General features: G+C 41.9%; 1 protein-coding gene across 2 annotated transcripts in view; it reads right to left on the bottom strand.

Annotated features, from left to right (window-relative positions):
• Window positions 1-17,518, bottom strand: part of LOC139544899 (phosphatidate cytidylyltransferase 2-like) — a 49,692-nt gene extending 32,174 nt beyond the window's left edge. For both annotated transcript variants that reach the window (XM_071352084.1, XM_071352085.1), the window contains exon 1: window positions 17,225-17,518. In XM_071352084.1, coding sequence (XP_071208185.1) covers window positions 17,225-17,284 — 60 coding nt within the window. In that variant the 5' untranslated portion in view covers window positions 17,285-17,518. The remainder of the gene's footprint in view (window positions 1-17,224) is intronic.
• Between the last annotated feature and the right edge of the window lie 669 nt (window positions 17,519-18,187).

The raw sequence follows: 18,187 nt of genomic DNA, 5'->3' as shown, positions 1-18,187 counted from the left end.
AGTGGGTTGGCCTATGCCCTCCCAGGCCCACCCATGGCTGCACCCCTGCCCAGTCATGTGAAATCCACAGATTAGGACCTAATTACTTTATTTCAATTGACTGATTTCCTTATATGAACTCTTAACTTCCTGTTGAACGTGGGAGAGCTCGGGTTTGTTGTTTTGGAAAGTTCTTAGCAGCTAGCTAACTTCTTAGTTTGGATCCCGCTAACAGTCTGCATCAGTTGCTGGGACTGCTATTCTCTGTTCAGTGATCCTGCCGACCAAGGCCGGGTCGGAGGAGGAGGAGCTATTTGACGTAGCAGCTAGCCTAGCTGCTAGCTAGCTGCCTATCAAGCTAGCGGGGTTTGAGGGCTTGAACGCAGCCCGCAATGCAGTTAGCCATTGTGGCTGGGACCGCAGATTGTCCCGGGTTTGTGGCTGTCTAGACCCCTGTTGTTAATGCATTAAACAAAGCATGTGTTCATGTATGCTGATGATTCAACCAGCTACACATCAGCAACCACAGCTAATGAAGTCACTGAAACCCTTAACAAAGAGTTGCAGTCTGTTTTGGAATGGGTGGCCAGTAATAAACTGGTCCTGAACATCCCTAAAACTAAGAGCATTGTATTTGGTACAAATCATTCCATAAGTTCTAGTCCTCAGCTGAATCTGGTAATTAATGGTGTAGCTGTTGAACAAGTTGAGGAGGCTAAATTACTTAGATTGTAAACTGTCATGGTCAAAACATATAGATTCAATGCTTGTAAAGATGGGGAGAGGTCTCTCTGTAATAAAGAGATTTTGACACCACACTCCCCGAAAGCAAGTCCTGCAGGCTCTAGTTCCGTCTTATCTTTGATTATTGTCCAGTCGTGTGGTCGAGTGCTGCAAGGAAAGACCTAGTTAAGCTGCAGCTGGCCCAGAACAGAGTGGCACCTCTTGCTCTTCATTGTAATCAGAGGGCTGATATAAATACTATGCATGCCAGTCTCTCTTGGCTAAGAGTTGAGGAGAGACTGACTGCATCACTTCTTTTTACAAGAAACAATGTGTAGAAAATCCCAAATTGTTTGCATTGTCAAGTTACACACAGCTCTGACACAAACACACACTTATCCCACCAGACATGCCACCAGGGGTCTTTTCACAGTTCCCAAATCCAGAACAAATTCAAGAAAGTGTACAGTATTATATAGAGCCCTTACTGCATGGAACTCCTTTCCATCTCATATTACTCAAATAAACAGCAAACCTGGTTTCAAATAACAGATAAAGCAACACCTCACGGCACAACGCCTCTCCCCTATTTGACTTAGTGTTATGGGATTTTTGTGTTTAATGACTAAAATATGTATACATTTGACTTAGATGTTACTGTATGAATGAAACTTATTATAATCATAATGCTGAGTGTAATATGTTCCTTATTAGAAAGAATGGAGTCTGCTAAATGACTTAAATGTAAATGTAAAATGGAGTTATCTTCAGACAGGCTGGAATGCTGTGTTCCTTACAGGACATTCTGTCTCTACCCAGGGAGGGGAAAGACCTTGAGTTGGTTGCAGATAGTTTAACAGGTGGCAGACAGTAAATGAGGCTGTGAACTGTAATGCCATTGTATTCTAGAGGAGGATGGACATTAAAACCTATGACATCTTTATTATATAACCTGATGTAAATTGTACTATGATTCAGTACTCTCGAGAATAAACGCTATTGATTGATTGATTTTAAGACTGGTTTCTGTCCATTTGGCTGATAATTATCTTACAAATTCTTATTTATGGGCAGAGTGTTTTAATTGAATTGGTTGATAAACATAAGAATTAAAATTCCTTTAACACTTAGTTTGTGTATGTATTGACATGTAGGCTACGTGCATCTTTTACATTTTTTTAATTGATGTAGTTCTGTCCTTGAGCTGTTCATGTCTATTAATGTTCTGTATTATATCATGTTTCCTGTTTTGTGTGGACCCCAGGAAGAGTAGCTGCTGTTTATGCAACAGCTACTGGGGATCCTAATAAAATACCAACAGCTCTAGAAAGAGGCCTGAGATCCCAAGCTGGAATTCCGAGTAGGATGATCATTCAAAAAATGGGGGTTTCCCCCATTTGTCTTGAAGTTTCACTGAAGTCTGAATTCTGAGATTCCAGAGTTCCCAACGGCAACGGAAGGTAGGCTTCTTCACCGTGTCAAAACACCAATTTACAATGAGCTGGAGGCAGTGTGCATTTTGAAAACCTGAATGTTATAATACACGTCTTTACCTTGCTTCAAAGTAGCCAATTAGATCTCCTCTTTTCTCTAAATTTCAAAATTGATATTTTCTTCTCTGTCACGAGAAACCGTTTGCAGGTGCTGTGCCCTTTAGAAATCAGTGTTTTCTCGCTAATTGCATTATGGAATGAACATGTCGCGCTTAGCCTTCTTACTCTGCATTGTGCACATTACTGAGCTTATGTGAAAAAATAGTTTATTAATATTTGAATCTGTCACTTTGCTTTTTAAGTGTATTTGAATTATTTTTTGGCCTAGGCCCACTGGTTGTATGAATTAGGGATCTATCATCCCACAACTGTCCTAGAGTCTGTTTGGTACAGGTTATTTATTTCTCCACAAGCTGACCAATAGAATAGGTAGACTAAACTTTTCTACTATAGTAGATTGACATAGTGATTTTGCTGTTCGTTACTCGTCTTGTTGGCTGAGGAAAAGTAAAAATGTGGACAGTTCTTCTAACACGTTCAAAGTTCACATTCGAATTCCTTAAGAAGAAACACACATCATTGCATCCTAAACTTTTATGTTAATACAAATGACCATATCCTAAATAAATGACCATATTCTAAACGAATTACCATATTCTAAATGCTTTTTGAATTACCATATTCTAAATTAATTACCATATTCTAAATGTGATTTCTGTCATTCTGAGCACCGTGGTCATTCTGAGCACCGTGGTCATTCTGAGCACCGTGGTCATTCTGAGCACCGTGGTCATTCTGAGCACCGTGGTCATTCTGAGCACCGTGGTCATTCTGAGCACCGTGGGTGGACGCCCTAATCCGGTTAATCATTCTGAGCACCGTGGGTGGACGCCCTAATCCGGTTAATCATTCTGAGCACCGTGGGTGGACGCCCTAATCCGGTTAATCATTCTGAGCACCGTGGGTGGACGCCCTAATCCGGTTAATCATTCTGAGCACCGTGGGTGGACGCCCTAATCCGGTTAATCATTCTGAGCACCGTGGGTGGACGCCCTAATCCGGTTAATCATTCTGAGCACCGTGGGTGGACGCCCTAATCCGGTTAATCATTCTGAGCACCGTGGGTGGACGCCCTAATCCGGTTAATCATTCTGAGCACCGTGGGTGGACGCCCTAATCCGGTTAATCATTCTGAGCACCGTGGGTGGACGCCCTAATCCGGTTAATCATTCTGAGCACCGTGGGTGGACGCCCTAATCCGGTTAATCATTCTGAGCACCGTGGGTGGACGCCCTAATCCGGTTAATCATTCTGAGCACCGTGGGTGGACGCCCTAATCCGGTTAATCATTCTGAGCACCGTGGGTGGACGCCCTAATCCGGTTAATCATTCTGAGCACCGTGGGTGGACGCCCTAATCCGGTTAATCATTCTGAGCACCGTGGGTGGACGCCCTAATCCGGTTAATCATTCTGAGCACCGTGGGTGGACGCCCTAATCCGGTTAATCATTCTGAGCACCGTGGGTGGACGCCCTAATCCGGTTAATCATTCTGAGCACCGTGGGTGGACGCCCTAATCCGGTTAATCATTCTGAGCACCGTGGGTGGACGCCCTAATCCGGTTACGCATCCAAAACATACGGGTCCGGTAAATTAAAAAGGTTGCCGGTCAAACTGTCCAGCGCGACATTTTCCTAACGGAAACCCTGGCAGGTACGTACATGCAGCTAAAGTGACTAGGCATCAGGATAGATAATAATAAGGTATTTGAGGTAGATATGTACCTGAAGGTAAAGTCACGAGGCATTAGGATAGATAATAACAAGGTATTTGAGGTAGATATGTACATGCAGGTAAAGTGACTAGGCATTAGGATAGATAATAACAAGGTATTTGAGGTAGATATGTACATGCAGGTAAAGTGACTAGGCATTAGGATAGATAATAACAAGGTATTTGAGGTAGATATGTACCTGAAGGTAAAGTGACTAGGCATCAGGATAGATAATAACAAGGTATTTGAGGTAGATATGTACATGCAGGTAAAGTGACTAGGCATTAGGATAGATAATAACAAGGTATTTGAGGTAGATATGTACATGCAGGTAAAGTGACTAGGCATTAGGATAGATAATAACAAGGTATTTGAGGTAGATATGTACATGAAGGTAAAGTGACTAGGCATTAGGATAGATAATAACAAGGTATTTGAGGTAGATATGTACATGAAGGTAAAGTCACTAGGCATTAGGATAGATAATAACAAGGTATTTGAGGTAGATATGTACATGCAGGTAAAGTCACTAGGCATTAGGATAGATAATAACAAGGTTTTTGAGGTAGATATAGTCAGGGTTGCGAAATTCCGTGAAATTTCAATAAAATTCCCTGATTTTCCAGAAATTCTGGTTGGAGGATTCTGGATTAAAAAAAATAAAATGTTTTGTGGTTGTAATTTAACTGACGAAAATGCTGTTATAAGAGGCTATCAAAGGCCACCGAATGAGAGAAGTGGGTGCTCAGTTTCCCACTAATAATTACCAGTTGGGGGGGGGGCCATTCAAGTGTATTTTTCCCCAGTCGTATGTGGTAAATTCCCACTTGGTTACGAATGCACCATATCTCCTTCAGTGTCAGATGCTCACTTGTGACTCTCATAAAGGGGGGGGTGTCTCCAGGGTAACATGATGGGCTGTTCCGTAACTACGTGCAACACAGGGTTCATTGACCAATTCATTGAAAACTTGGTCTTTGGCTTGCTTATATAGAGCGTGTACTACCAATTTACCCTGTAAATAATGCAATGTGTAATGGATGCAAGAGGGAAGTTCCTAACGTGGCGCAAGCACTTTCACGAGGTGCTGAAACCCCCTATTCTCAACCACCGAGAATGGTTTATCGACGCGGACATGCGCCCTAAGACTGTACAAAATGTATTTTAAAATGGAATAGCCCGAAAAAAAAAAATTCTGCTCAAATTTACTCAAGAGGCATAGTGGGCATAGCCTATAGTGTTTTTACGTAGTAAATATATATATATTTTTTAATCTATTCATTCGGGTTCACAGTGCGGACCAAACTGAGGTCCCTGTAACAAACGGTTTGGTACGAATATGTGTACCGTTACACCCCTAGTTAACCTGCGAGATCACACAGGCATCAGGAACAGGGCCTTTCATGCAAGACTCAGGGTCGAATTCCTCGAAGCGAGGATAAAAGGCCTTCAGCTCGTTAGGGAGTTCTACATCATTGGGTACCTCATGACTCAGAGCTGTAGTACAGTAGGGTAGAGTTCAGAGCTGTAGTACAGTAGGGTAGAGTTCAGAGCTGTAGTACAGTAGGGTAGAGTTCAGAGCTGAAGTACAGTAGGGTAGAGTTCAGAGCTGTAGTACAGTAGGGTAGAGTTCAGAGCTGTAGTACAGTAGGGTAGAGTTCAGAGCTGAAGTACAGTAGGGTGGAGTTCAGAGCTGTAGTACAGTAGGGTAGAGTTCAGAGCTGGGGGGGGGGGGGGTAAGAGAGAGACAGAAACAGGGAAAGATTGTCCCTCAAAATAACGATAGCTAAAATCCTCCACGCCAAGAAATATATGTCACAGGAGTCTGTGGAATAAACACCTTTGACATTGACCAGAGAGAGCGAAAGAGCGAGACACACACGGCAAGAAGGGCCTTCTACGCAATCAAAAGGAACATAAAATTAGATCCCCAATTAGGATCTGGCTAAAAATACTTGAATCAGTTATAGAACTCATTGCCCTCTACGGTTGTGGTCCAACCAAGACTCGCTAAAAAAATTAATTCTGCCAAAACATCCGTGTACAACGTAAAAACACCAGTTAATGCACGTAGAGCAAAATTTGAATAATATCTGCTCATGATCAAAATCCAGAAAGGAGTCGTTAAATTCTACAACAACCTAAAAAGGAAGTGATTCCCAAACCTTCCATAACAAAACAATCACCTAGAGACGGGTCCCCTCTCAGCCAGTTGATTCTGGAGCTCTGATCAAACATATATTATCTATATTACCTCCATTATCTCTCATTATCTCTGCACATTGACTCGGTACCGGTACCCACTGTATAAACCTCATTATTGTTCTTTTGTGATATTTTAAAATTGTTTTCTTTACTTAGGTTTATAAAATTATTTTAGCAAATATTTTTTGCCTTGTTGGTTAAGGGCTTGTAAGTAAGCATTTCACGGTAAGGTTGTATTCAGCGCATGTGACCAATAAAACTTGATTTGAAAACCAGACTCCACAGAGCCCCAGGACAGTATTACAATTAGACACAACCAAAATCACGAGAGAAAACTAAAATATTATTACATGACATATTGGAAATAACTACGCAAATTGAAATGTTTTTGGCCATAAACAAAAAAAGTACACAATGGCAGAAAACCTGACCACTGTGACTGACTAGGGCCGTGGCGGTAATAACATTTTGTCAGTCGGCGATTGTCAAGCAAATAACTGGTTCGGTCTCACGGTAACTGACCATTAATTAACATAAAAACACATTTAGCATCTCCTGACTTCCACACAGACTTTTTAAAATGGGTTGTAGGCTAATAAATCCATGTAATATAGTCTACACCATCACAATAAATCCATGATTTATTTTAGACAGGTCTAAAGAAACATGATATGAAGAAAATGTAGTCTATTTCAGAAGAACAGAATAGCATCCTCTGAGTTGTCCTTATGTTAGGTCCTGATGTGGCTAAGCTACACTAGTTCATTTAGCAGACAAGATTTGCTTAGAATTCTGTGTCATTATTTTTGTATTATTTTATAACATGAAGAATACATATAAATAGGAATATTTTCTCCAAACGATCTGAGGGTGTGCGCACATGCGGCTATTCTGTATTGAGTGGTTAAGTACTCCTAGATGCTTAAATGTAGAGTTACTAATGTAACTGTAGTTCTACAAACTTGTCTATATGTTTTGATTTTTAATACATTGTAAGGCTGCATGATGCGACTCTAATGATGATTTGAAAAAAAGAATCTTGAAAGGCATGACCTCTGCTTTGTTTTTTTTGGCACAGGCTGTACACACTTCATCAGTCTCTCATTCACAATTTGACAAGCACTTGATATAATGCCTCGGATTTCACTGCGGCATCGTCTTTGTTGCCGTAATGCACCCGTAAAAAAAGAATAATCCATGCCTTTTATGGCCCGGGGTGTTGCATTGTGCCCTTCCTCCTGAGTGTGCTGCGCACAGCGGTGTGTAGAACGGCATCTCAGAACGCACAACTCATCAATCCTTGTCACGGATTGGCTATTGCAGCAGACGACCACACCGGGTTCCACTCCTATCACTTAAAAAACAAGAAGAAGTGGCTCCAGCGGGGACGCCATCACCAACACTGGACAATAGAGGAGTGGAAAAACATTGCCTGGTCCGACAAATCCCAGTTCCTGTTGCGTCATGCTGCTGGCAGGATCAAGGTTTTGCGTGAGAAGCATGAGTCCATGGCCCCATCCTGCCTGGTGTCAACGGTACAGGCTAGTGGCGTTGGTGTAAAGGTTTGGGGAATGTTTTTCTGGCACACGTTAAGTCCCTTGATACCAACTGAGCAACGATTGAACGCCACAGCGTATCTGAACATTGTTGCTGACCAGGTGCATCCCGTCATGGCAAAGGGGTGGCCAACCCGGTACTAGATTTGTTACCCAGTGGAGGAAAAAGTACCCAATTGTCATACTTGAGTAAAAGTAAAGATACCTTCATAGAAAATGACTCACGTAAAAGTGAGTCACCCAGTAAAATACTACTTGAGTAAAAGTCTAAAAGTATTTGTTTTTAAAATATACTTAAGTATTGAATGGAATTGCAATAATATACTTAAGTATCAAAAGTATAAATAATTTCAAATTCCTTAGAGTTTCTCCCAAATGTTAACAGACGTTTGCTGAAACGCCATTTAAGGTACTAATTAATTAAATTTCCCCAAACCCCACAGACATCTTATCAAATTAAAACAAATCACAATAACGTAATCCCTGCTCAAAAATTAAACTCTGCATACAAAATGAAACACACACATGAAATAAAATCACATTTTGTGACAACCGAGATCACACCAATGTGACATATTCAAAACACTACTAACAGAAGCTATTTCAGAGACCAAGAGGTTGTTGTTTCACTGTATAATTGTTTGTGTACTCAGAGGGGGACACAAATGCAACAAAAAAATAATAATGAAGTTTTATATTTCAACATGATCTGATTGCAAAGTGAACATGTACGCAATTAGTGTTCGCACATGTGATGAGAGAAAGTGATCAAATTGGTAATTGAGCTTAGCTTGTTGAACAGTGTCGCTTTTCATTTGTACACAAGACATTTAGTTGTGAACAAAAATGTTTGTTATATAATTGCAATCGGAGTGTAAAGAACAACACGTGTCAGTAGTAATGCAGATTTTGGTGTCTGGTTCTGCTAAATGAGTTACAGTTTTGGGTTATTGTGCCTTTATGGTCCAGTTTTACTGAGTAAACAATTGGGACAAACTGTATTAAGTCTCTCTCTCTCTGTGTAATCTGAGGGAAATATGTGTATCTAATATGGTCAAACATTTGGAAGGAGGTTAGGAAGTGCAGCTCAGTTTCCACCTCATTTTGTGGGCCAGGTCTGCCTACGACGGCCTCTCTCCTTTTTAGTTTCTCATGATTTGGTTGGGTTCTCTCCATGACTTCCCTCACTAAAACCACCCTAAATAAGGAGGGAGACGAATGATTGCACTCTAAAATTAGCGAAAGGTCAGAGGCTCAGTCACCAGTCCTAATGAGCAGGGAGAGCAGGGTAAATTGGGAGCGAGATGGGATGAGGAGGGGAGTGTGTGTGTCAGTGTTAGTGTGTGTGTGTGTCAGTGTGTGTGTGTGTGTCAGTGTGTGTGTCAGTGTTAGTGTGTGTGTGTGTGTGTGTGTCAGTGTTAGTGTGTCAGTGTTAGTGTGTGTGTGTCAGTGTGTGTGTCAGTGTTAGTGTGTGTGTCAGTGTTAGTGTGTGTGTCAGTGTTAGTGTGTGTGTGTGTGTGTGTGTCAGTGTGTGCTGGGTTGAGAAGGGGGGGGGGGGGGTCAGCTGTGACCTTGTGCTGTGTCACCGCTGTGTTCAGTGTGTGTGCGGTTGTGCACGTTCGCGTGTGTATCTGGTCTCAGACAGACAAGGAGTCCGTGGTTTCCTTCATGAAAGAGGAGAATCCTACTCCACCTTTAAATGAAGGAAGAAGACACTTGGTACGTCCGTAATCGCACACTATGCCCTATATAGTGCACTACGTTTGACTAGAGTAGTGCCCTACATAGGGGAGTGTGCCATTTAGCGCTGAGTGATGCCTGCAGAGAGGAGAAACAACCAGTGAAAACCTGCAGACTGGGACACCTAGCACAAAGAGCAGTATATTAGGAGAGAGACTATTGGTTCAGTCTGAAACTTCCTTTTAGATAATAATGAGTAAGACGACACGGGCGATGGGGGACCTGATCCCAAGACGACACGGGCGATGGGGGACCTGATCCCAAGACGACACGGGCGATGGGGGACCTGATCCCAAGACGACACGGGCGATGGGGGACCTGATCCCAAGACGACACGGGCGATGGGGGACCTGATCCCAAGACGACACGGGCGATGGGGGACCTGATCCCAAGACGACACGGGCGATGGGGGACCTGATCCCAAGACGACACGGGCGATGGGGGACCTGATCCCAAGACGACACGGGCGATGGGGGACCTGATCCCAAGACGACACGGGCGATGGGGGACCTGATCCCAAGACGACACGGACAGGGAGGATCTGATCCTACATTAACAGAATGATGCTCAGACATTTAAAAAAGTCAAACAAAAACCAATGATTGCAAAGTTAAACCACACAACTATGAGGACTGCTTTAACAAGTTCCACTGAAAATGTTACTAAAAAACGATTTACCTGAACAGTGCAGATGCAACGTTTTGGTAACAGAATAAAGCTTTGTGTTTGGCGTACATTTTAAAGTGAAATCTGAGTGTCAGAATCATTCTGTTACTGAGGAATTGCCCAAATACAGGCATAGTGTTTATTTATTTATTTAAATTTAACTTTTTGTAATCCAGGCGAGTCAATTAAGAACAAATTCTTATTCACAATGACAGTCTGGTAAAAGGCTGTGAGAACTCTGCAAAATATGGGTGGTTACAGTTGACTCAAATATTAGGTTACTAGATTGTTTAAACATTGTTGTTAAACAATGTTACTACAGTAGGACATTAAATACTTGATTGTTGCAACTCAAATAGGCACATGCACATTTGTGGCCTGCTGGAGGTCATTTGGCAGGGCTCTGGCAGTGCTCCTCCTTGCACAAAGGCGGAGGTAGCGGTCCTGCTGCTGGGTTGTTGCCCTCCTACGACCTCCTCCACGTCTCCTGATGTACTGGCCTGTCTCCTGGTAGCGCCTCCATGCTCTGGACACTACGCTGACAGACACAGCAAACCTTCTTGCCACAGCTCGCATAAGATGTGCCATCCTGGATGAGCTGCACTACCTGAGCCACTTGTGTGGGTTGTAGAGTCCGTCTCATGCTACCACTAGAGTGAGAGCACCGCCAGCATTCAAAAGTGACCAAAACATCAGCCAGGAAGCATAGGAACTGAGAAGTGGTCTGTGGTCACCACCTGCAGAACCACTCCTTTATTGGAGTCTTGCTAATTGCCTATAATTTCCACCTGTTGTCTATTCCATTTGCACAACAGCATGTGAAATTTATTGTCAATCAGTGTTGCTTCCTAAGTGGACAGTTTGATTTCACAGAAGTGTGATTGACTTGGAGTTACATTGTGTTGTTTAAGTGTTCCCTTTATTTTTTTGAGCAGTGTACTTTGTATTCCTCATTTACTCAAGGGTTTCCTTTATTTTGGCAGTTGTATGTATGCATGCATGCATGCATGCATGTACAGTACCAGTCAAAAGTTTGGACACATCTACTCATTTAAGGGTTTTTCTTTATTTGTAATATTTTCTACATTATAGAATAATAGTGAAGACATCAAAACGATGAAATAACACATATGGAATCATGTAGTAACCAAAAAAAAAGTGTTAAACAAATCAAAATATATATTATATTTTAGTAGCCACCCTTTGCCTTGATGACAGCTTCGCACAATCTTGGCATTCTCTCAACCAACTTCACCTGGAATAATTTTCCACAAGTCTTGAAGGAGTTCCCACATATGCTGAGCACTAGTTCATTTAGTTAATTTCACCCGGGAAGCCAATCCAGAAAAAAAGCCACATTACAACCCGTGTTGTGATAATTGTGTTATTTTCTCTATAACCTGTTAGTTCATATACCTTGACACTGTGATATATAGACCTAAACACAGAGACAATAAGAAGACACAGTGGCAGAATAAAATTTAACCACACATTTGTTTCATTACAAAACCAGAGAGCAACATTTGTCCGGTGAAGTCTACAAAACATATTACATGTAACAAACAGTTACATGACCTACGTCATGGTCAAGCAAGGTAATGTTTCTGACATTTTCAGACCACTAAACAACTATTGATTTAGAACCACTGAGAGTTAGCACAAGATGCAAAGAAACTGCCTTCAACATCATCTAAAATCACCGATGCTCAGTCTAATACAGTGACAACTAAAATATACAGGTAGTTAGCATTAGCCTTCAACATCATCTAAATCCCCTATGCTCAGTCTAATACAGTGACAATTAAATTACACAGGTAGTTAGCATTAGCCTTCAACATCATCTAAATCCCCTATGCTCAGTCTAATACAGTGACAACTAAAATATACAGGTAGTTAGCATTAGCCTTCAACATCATCTAAATCCCCTATGCTCAGTCTAATACAGTGACAATTAAAATACACAGGTAGTTAGCATTAGCCTTCAACATCATCTAAAATCACCTATGCTCAGTCTAATACAGTGACAACTAAAATATACAGATAGTTAGCATTAGCATTGGCCTTCAACATCTAGTTACATGTTGAACTAACATCCTCTCAGGCCAGGGGCACAATGTACCAATATGTGGTTGGATCAGAATCACCGTTATAATCATTGGCCATCACGGAAAATTAAGTAAAACCACAACACAAGTCTAAATCCCTATCTCCATCCATGGCTAATTTAGGAAAAGGGCAGTGGCCAACACAATACCCCCAAAATAGTTTTTTTTCTTCTGTCAATAATGACGTTTGGCTTGTGATGTGATTGGTCTGAAGCCAAATCGTCTTCCCTTTACACTTTTTTTGGTGCGCCAAGACCATTCACAGCGGAGCTCACTAAGTTAAGCTCAACGATGATTGCCTATATATATATTTTTTTTTATCAAGGGAAGCCAAATGCTCGCTGGCTTCCCTTGCATTTCAATGCTACGGGCAGCAACGTCATACTCTTTCTGACCAGACAGCCTCAGATAGATACTCTACACATACTGAGACAGAGGGGGCGCTGTTTGACCAGACAGCATCAGATAGATACTCTACACATACTGAGACAGAGGGCCGTTGTTTTGTTCGCTCGGATGCTTTCTCCAGTGAGATAAATTTAATCAATTCGCAAGACGCCGAATGTAAGAAACACACCGAGAGACGAAAGAAACATTATTTTGTATGTTTTAGTTTTTTTTCTTCTCTCCATTTTTTGGGGAAGCCTGGCTTCCCTTGGCAGCCATGAATACACACCACCGAAGGACATTTAAAGGAGCAGAACTGTGTGATGATTAGCTTAGTTTCTTTTTTGTTTTGTCCCGCAAAATGCACATGTACAAATGGAACACTAGAGTCAAAGCTAATTAAAAGTTTAAAAGACAAAATTTTGACCAAATCGTTCTCAGTATTTGAACAAAAATGTGATCGCTGGTTAAAAGATATTTTTCTTTTATTGTGTGTTTGAGTACTCGACTACTCGCTCAGCAAATACCAAATTGTAGATTTGCGACTGTCAGTGAAAAGTAGAGGCCCAGCCAGGCATATAGCAATATTTCAAAATCCAAATCATGGTAAAACAGTTTGGAAAACAAAATGGCTATTGCTGTAAAGAGAACATTAATGAAAAGACTATAACCTGTCTTTTAGTTCTCAAAATTCTCACCTTAATTGAGTGAACAACAGAAGGCCTGCCTTGTTGGCACTAGTGGAGAACCTCAGCCATATTCCCAGTGAGTCGGCACTGCACTCTTTATCATTGTTGGGTATAGTGCTACTTAAAGTTTGTCTAAAAACAATCCTTTTCTCCTCACGTTTAGATGGACGTCATATTCTATCCGTGTCTCCCCTTCTCATAAGCCGATTTTATGGACAAGTCATTTCTATTGATCTTGTTTGTCAGTATCAGCTGAGTAGGCAACCCTGTAATTTGACGTATATAAAAAACAAAAGGATTCTGCTATTGTCTCCAGTTATACACTGTAAAGCAGGGATCATCAACTAGATTCAGCTGCAGGACAATTTATTCTTGAGCGGATGATCGGGGGGACGGGGGGGACATAATTACATATCATTTTTAAGACTGCAAATTGACCTCAAGAAGCACAAACATATATAATATTTGACTAAAACATTTACTCTGGGAAGGTGTCCCCCAAATCTAACTTTATTCCTGTTGGGCTCTGGTCAACAGTAGTGCACTATATAGGGAATAGGGCTCTGGTCAACAGTAGTGCACTATATAGGGAATAGGGTCCTGGTCTAAAGTAGTGCACTATATAGGGAATAGGGTCCTGGTCTAAAGTAGTGCACTATAATAGGGAATAGGGCTCCATTTGGGACTCATCCTCTGTAGTTATTTATTTGTTATATTATCTTAGAAATGGTGACAAAGTGGCGATTGGAAAAGGGTGAACACACACACACACTGCCCAGTGATCCAGAGCCAGTGACCCAGAGCCAGTGATCCAGAGCCAGTCCATCACGCAGTGCCTTGGTATGTTTATGTATCTGTGTGGTTTTGTCCCAGGCAGCACTTCAGCTGGTGTCACATCAGATGTCCCCCACTGTCATTCTCTGGTGCCAGGTGTAGCTAATCTAACTTTATATAGCAGTACACACACACTACAGCCTATCAAACTTTTCAATAGAGGCAGCTAATCCCAAAGAGCCACACGATCACCTGAACCTTAACTTTGATCATGGCCATTCAAGAGGTACAAATGCAAACACACACCAGGGGTTTCCGTTATGAGAATGTGGCGCCAGACATTTGACCGGCAGCATTTCAATTTTACTGGACATTTGAGAGAAATGTACCTGACCCATACGTAACCTGATTAGGGCATCCACCCCACAGTTCTCAGAACGACAAATATCATTTTAGATTATGTTAATTAATCTTAACAGAACATGCAAGTCGAGGATGCAATGACGTGTGTCCGTACAGCCCACTTTGAAGATGTTCCCATAACTGTCGAGTAACAAGACGAGTAACGAACAGCAAAAAAAACACTAGCTTATGCATAGGCGGTGTGTGAGTTTCAGGTTTGAGGAAACACATTTTCACCATAAAATAACACACCTTTATAATAAAGTATTCCATGCATCATCTCATTTACAGACTTATGTAAGATAGCCTACTATTTGTGATGAGTAGATTGGATCATGTTGGTTAATAAATATAACCAGGGCTCATACAGACAGTGGCCAGTCAAAATCAAGGACTTTTTCAAACACTAACATTTATTTTTAAAGGATCATCAAAAAAATGTATTTTTTATTTTTAATAGTTCCTATTATGCAATTGTTTCTAGTCGCCACCAGATGGCAGTGTATCGCCACCAGATGGCAGTGTATCGCCACAACCTCATGGGGAAAAACATCACAACCTTTACAAGTTCTACTCAATGTGTTTCACTACTTATTTACTACATACACGAGTGGTCAGGACTGATGATGTTACAGGAACTCAGTCAAATCTTTGAAGTTGTTGTTTTTATATTTTTTGTTCAGTGTACATGGTGATATTAAAATTGTCTTTATATATTTCACAACACTTTTTTAGGTCCCACTGGCTGCCCCAACACATAATGACATGAATGTAAATTCTGACAGTGTAAAAAGGCCCTCAGGTTGATCCTAAAATGCTGTATTCTAAACCAATTTGAAGAGAAACTAATTGTGTTTGATAAGATTAAAGATTCTCTCATGGGACACTATTTACATTTTAGGGGACCCCACATGGGTTCCAGACCCCAAGTTTGTGAACCAGTGTACTACAAACCTCTCCCCCTGCCTGCTTCAATACTTCCTCTCTCTGTGTAGAACCTCTCTCTCCCTGCTTGCTTCAATGCTTCCTCTCTCTGTGTAGAACCTCTCTCCCTGCTTGCTTCAATGCTTCCTCTCTCTGTGTAGAACCTATCTCCCTGCTTGCTTCAATGCTTCCTCTCTCTGTGTAGAATCTCTCTCCCTGCTTGCTTCAATGCTTCCTCTCTCTGTGTAGAACCTCTCCCCCTGCTTGCTTCAATGCTTCCTCTCTCTGTGTAGAACCTCTCTCCCTGCTTGCTTCAATGCTTCCTCTCTCTGTGTAGAACCTCTCTCCCTGCTTGCTTCAATGCTTCCTCTCTCTGTGTAGAACCTCTCTCCCTGCTTGCTTCAATGCTTCCTCTCTCTGTGTAGAACCTCTCTCCCTGCTTGCTTCAATGCTTCCTCTCTCTGTGTAGAACCTCTCTCCCTGCTTGCTTCAATGCTTCCTCTCTCTGTGTAGAATCTCTCTCCCTGCTTGCTTCAATGCTTCCTCTCTCTGTGTAGAACCTCTCTCCCTGCTTGCTTCAATGCTTCCTCTCTCTGTGTAGAACCTCTCTCCCTGCTTGCTTCAATGCTTCCTCTCTCTGTGTAGAATCTCTCTCCCTGCTTGCTTCAATGCTTCCTCTCTCTGTGTAGAACCTCTCTCCCTGCTTGCTTCAATGCTTCCTCTCTCTGTGTATCTCCTTTGCCTCCTTCATTTCATCCTGTCTCACTACTCTCTGTAAAGCAAAGTTATTTTGTTATGAGAACTTGTAGTAGCCCACATTTTGATTATAGCTAGCTTAATTTCAGTCACCTAGTCCTGCTGAGGTCAGGCTCTGTACAACGTTAGCTTCTAGCCGCCATCCTTCTAGCCAGCGAGTTATAACTAGCTACCTGGCTAACAGCCAGAGCCCTGGTCTTGAACAGACGAGCTAGCAAGACATCTGACTTAAATTCCAGCGACTATTTACCAGTTGTACACGTATTCTCCATGAGTCAAGGGGGTTTTGATTGAGGAATGTTTGTTGACACAAAAGGAGTCGAAGGATGTAAACCCCCCCCCCAAAAAAAAGATACTTACTATAGCAGTTTTTCACGGATCCATACATCCTACGAAACTACACTTCGAGTTACGCTTCCACAGGCGTTTGAGCATAATAATAGATAATTAGCACAGGTTAATTGCCGCTTGTCTTCCATAAACCAGCGCTGTAACATGACCGTGTGGAACACTAACCTTATCAAGGTGTGTGTCAATTTAACCTCCCCCCCCTCTGAAATGCATTTCACGTTGATATGAAAGATATGCTTCCAAAACCGTACCGTAAATGATACCGTAAAATCTTCAGACCGACACGTCGGGGATCTTAACTGAACTCCACCTTACAGAAGACACCTTCGTCCAATGACTTGTGTGAGCTGAGAGTCTCGATAAAGGGCTAATTAGCAGCTCGATACTAGCATGTTAGATAGCAATGTGTGGCTGTCAGGCAAGGGAAGTCTTCAGGTAAACAAATATAATACCACTATTTGCTAAAATGGCAATTTACAAGAAGAAAAAAAAAGTTCTGAAATAAATGCAGATACGGCAACATGACATTCACATGAGCCATTTCGCTAGCTAACGTTGAATATTGAACATAAGCTAGCACGCTAACGTAATTATCAAGGAATGAGGTCAGTTGTCCGTCGTTCTCGCTAGCCCCAAGTACAAAACTTTTAACACACGACAAGAGACAAAACACCTATTTTCACTTAGTCATGTGTCTTACCTTGTTTTCACTAACGCTGTCGGGATCCGCTCCTCTTCCTCTCATCCTTAACTCAGTCATGTCTTTCTCCTTATAGTTGACTCAACACATAAAACTCAAACCTGGAGAAAACAAGTTACGAGGATTTTCGGCTACCATGAAATAACCGTCCGTTTCTGCAATATTGATGTATATTGTGACAGATCATTAACAAAAGTAGGAACCTTCTCGCAACCGAATGTGTGCATTTGTTTATCACCGCAGTTGTCGCTGGTTGTTTGGTGGCGCTGCGGTGAACGACCAGCCTATCCGAAGTCTCTTTCTGACTGACTCAACGGGGAAGTTCTATTAACGTGAACCGCGGGTGCACTGATTTATGTCCCGTGAAACGGCAAATGTGGTAAAGGAGGAGCGCCCTCTAAAATCGAATAGTAATCTACGACGCTTGGTCACGACGCTTGGTCACGTTGTTAATAAAGCAGCATGGTGCGTCCAGAATTATACAACATATATTTTCCATAAAATCAATCAGTCGGAAGGCATTTTTAAAATATTTTTTTAAGCAATCACTTTTGCATGTGAAAACAGAATCCTACTCATTACTCCACGTGCTTTGTCTAGAATTGGCTACCTCATTTTTGTTTTGAGCCAATTTCGCCACGGCCTATGACCAGGGGACCTGGCTCACCCCCGGGAGGCAGTTCGGTTCCAAAACGAATGCAATCACTGGGGTAACCCGAGCATGATAATCGAATCCCCTCAATACTGGCTTGAAATAGCACTGCTTCTTCCGCTCTGCAGTGGGGGGGAAGAGGCGACACAACAGCGCAGATGGTAATACAAAGATAGGCCCTCATTGTTAGCACTATTGCATTGATAGCCTATCATCACGTGACCTTTAGTAAACGTGTATGTAAATTGTGCTTTTCATTTATCGAAGTGTAAATTAATCCTGACGCCAAAGAGTTGGACATCTACTCTTCT

This window comes from Salvelinus alpinus, chromosome 19, assembly GCF_045679555.1.
Source record: "Salvelinus alpinus chromosome 19, SLU_Salpinus.1, whole genome shotgun sequence".
NCBI lineage: Eukaryota > Metazoa > Chordata > Actinopteri > Salmoniformes > Salmonidae > Salvelinus > Salvelinus alpinus.
This window is presented reverse-complemented; position numbering and strand designations above follow the sequence as displayed.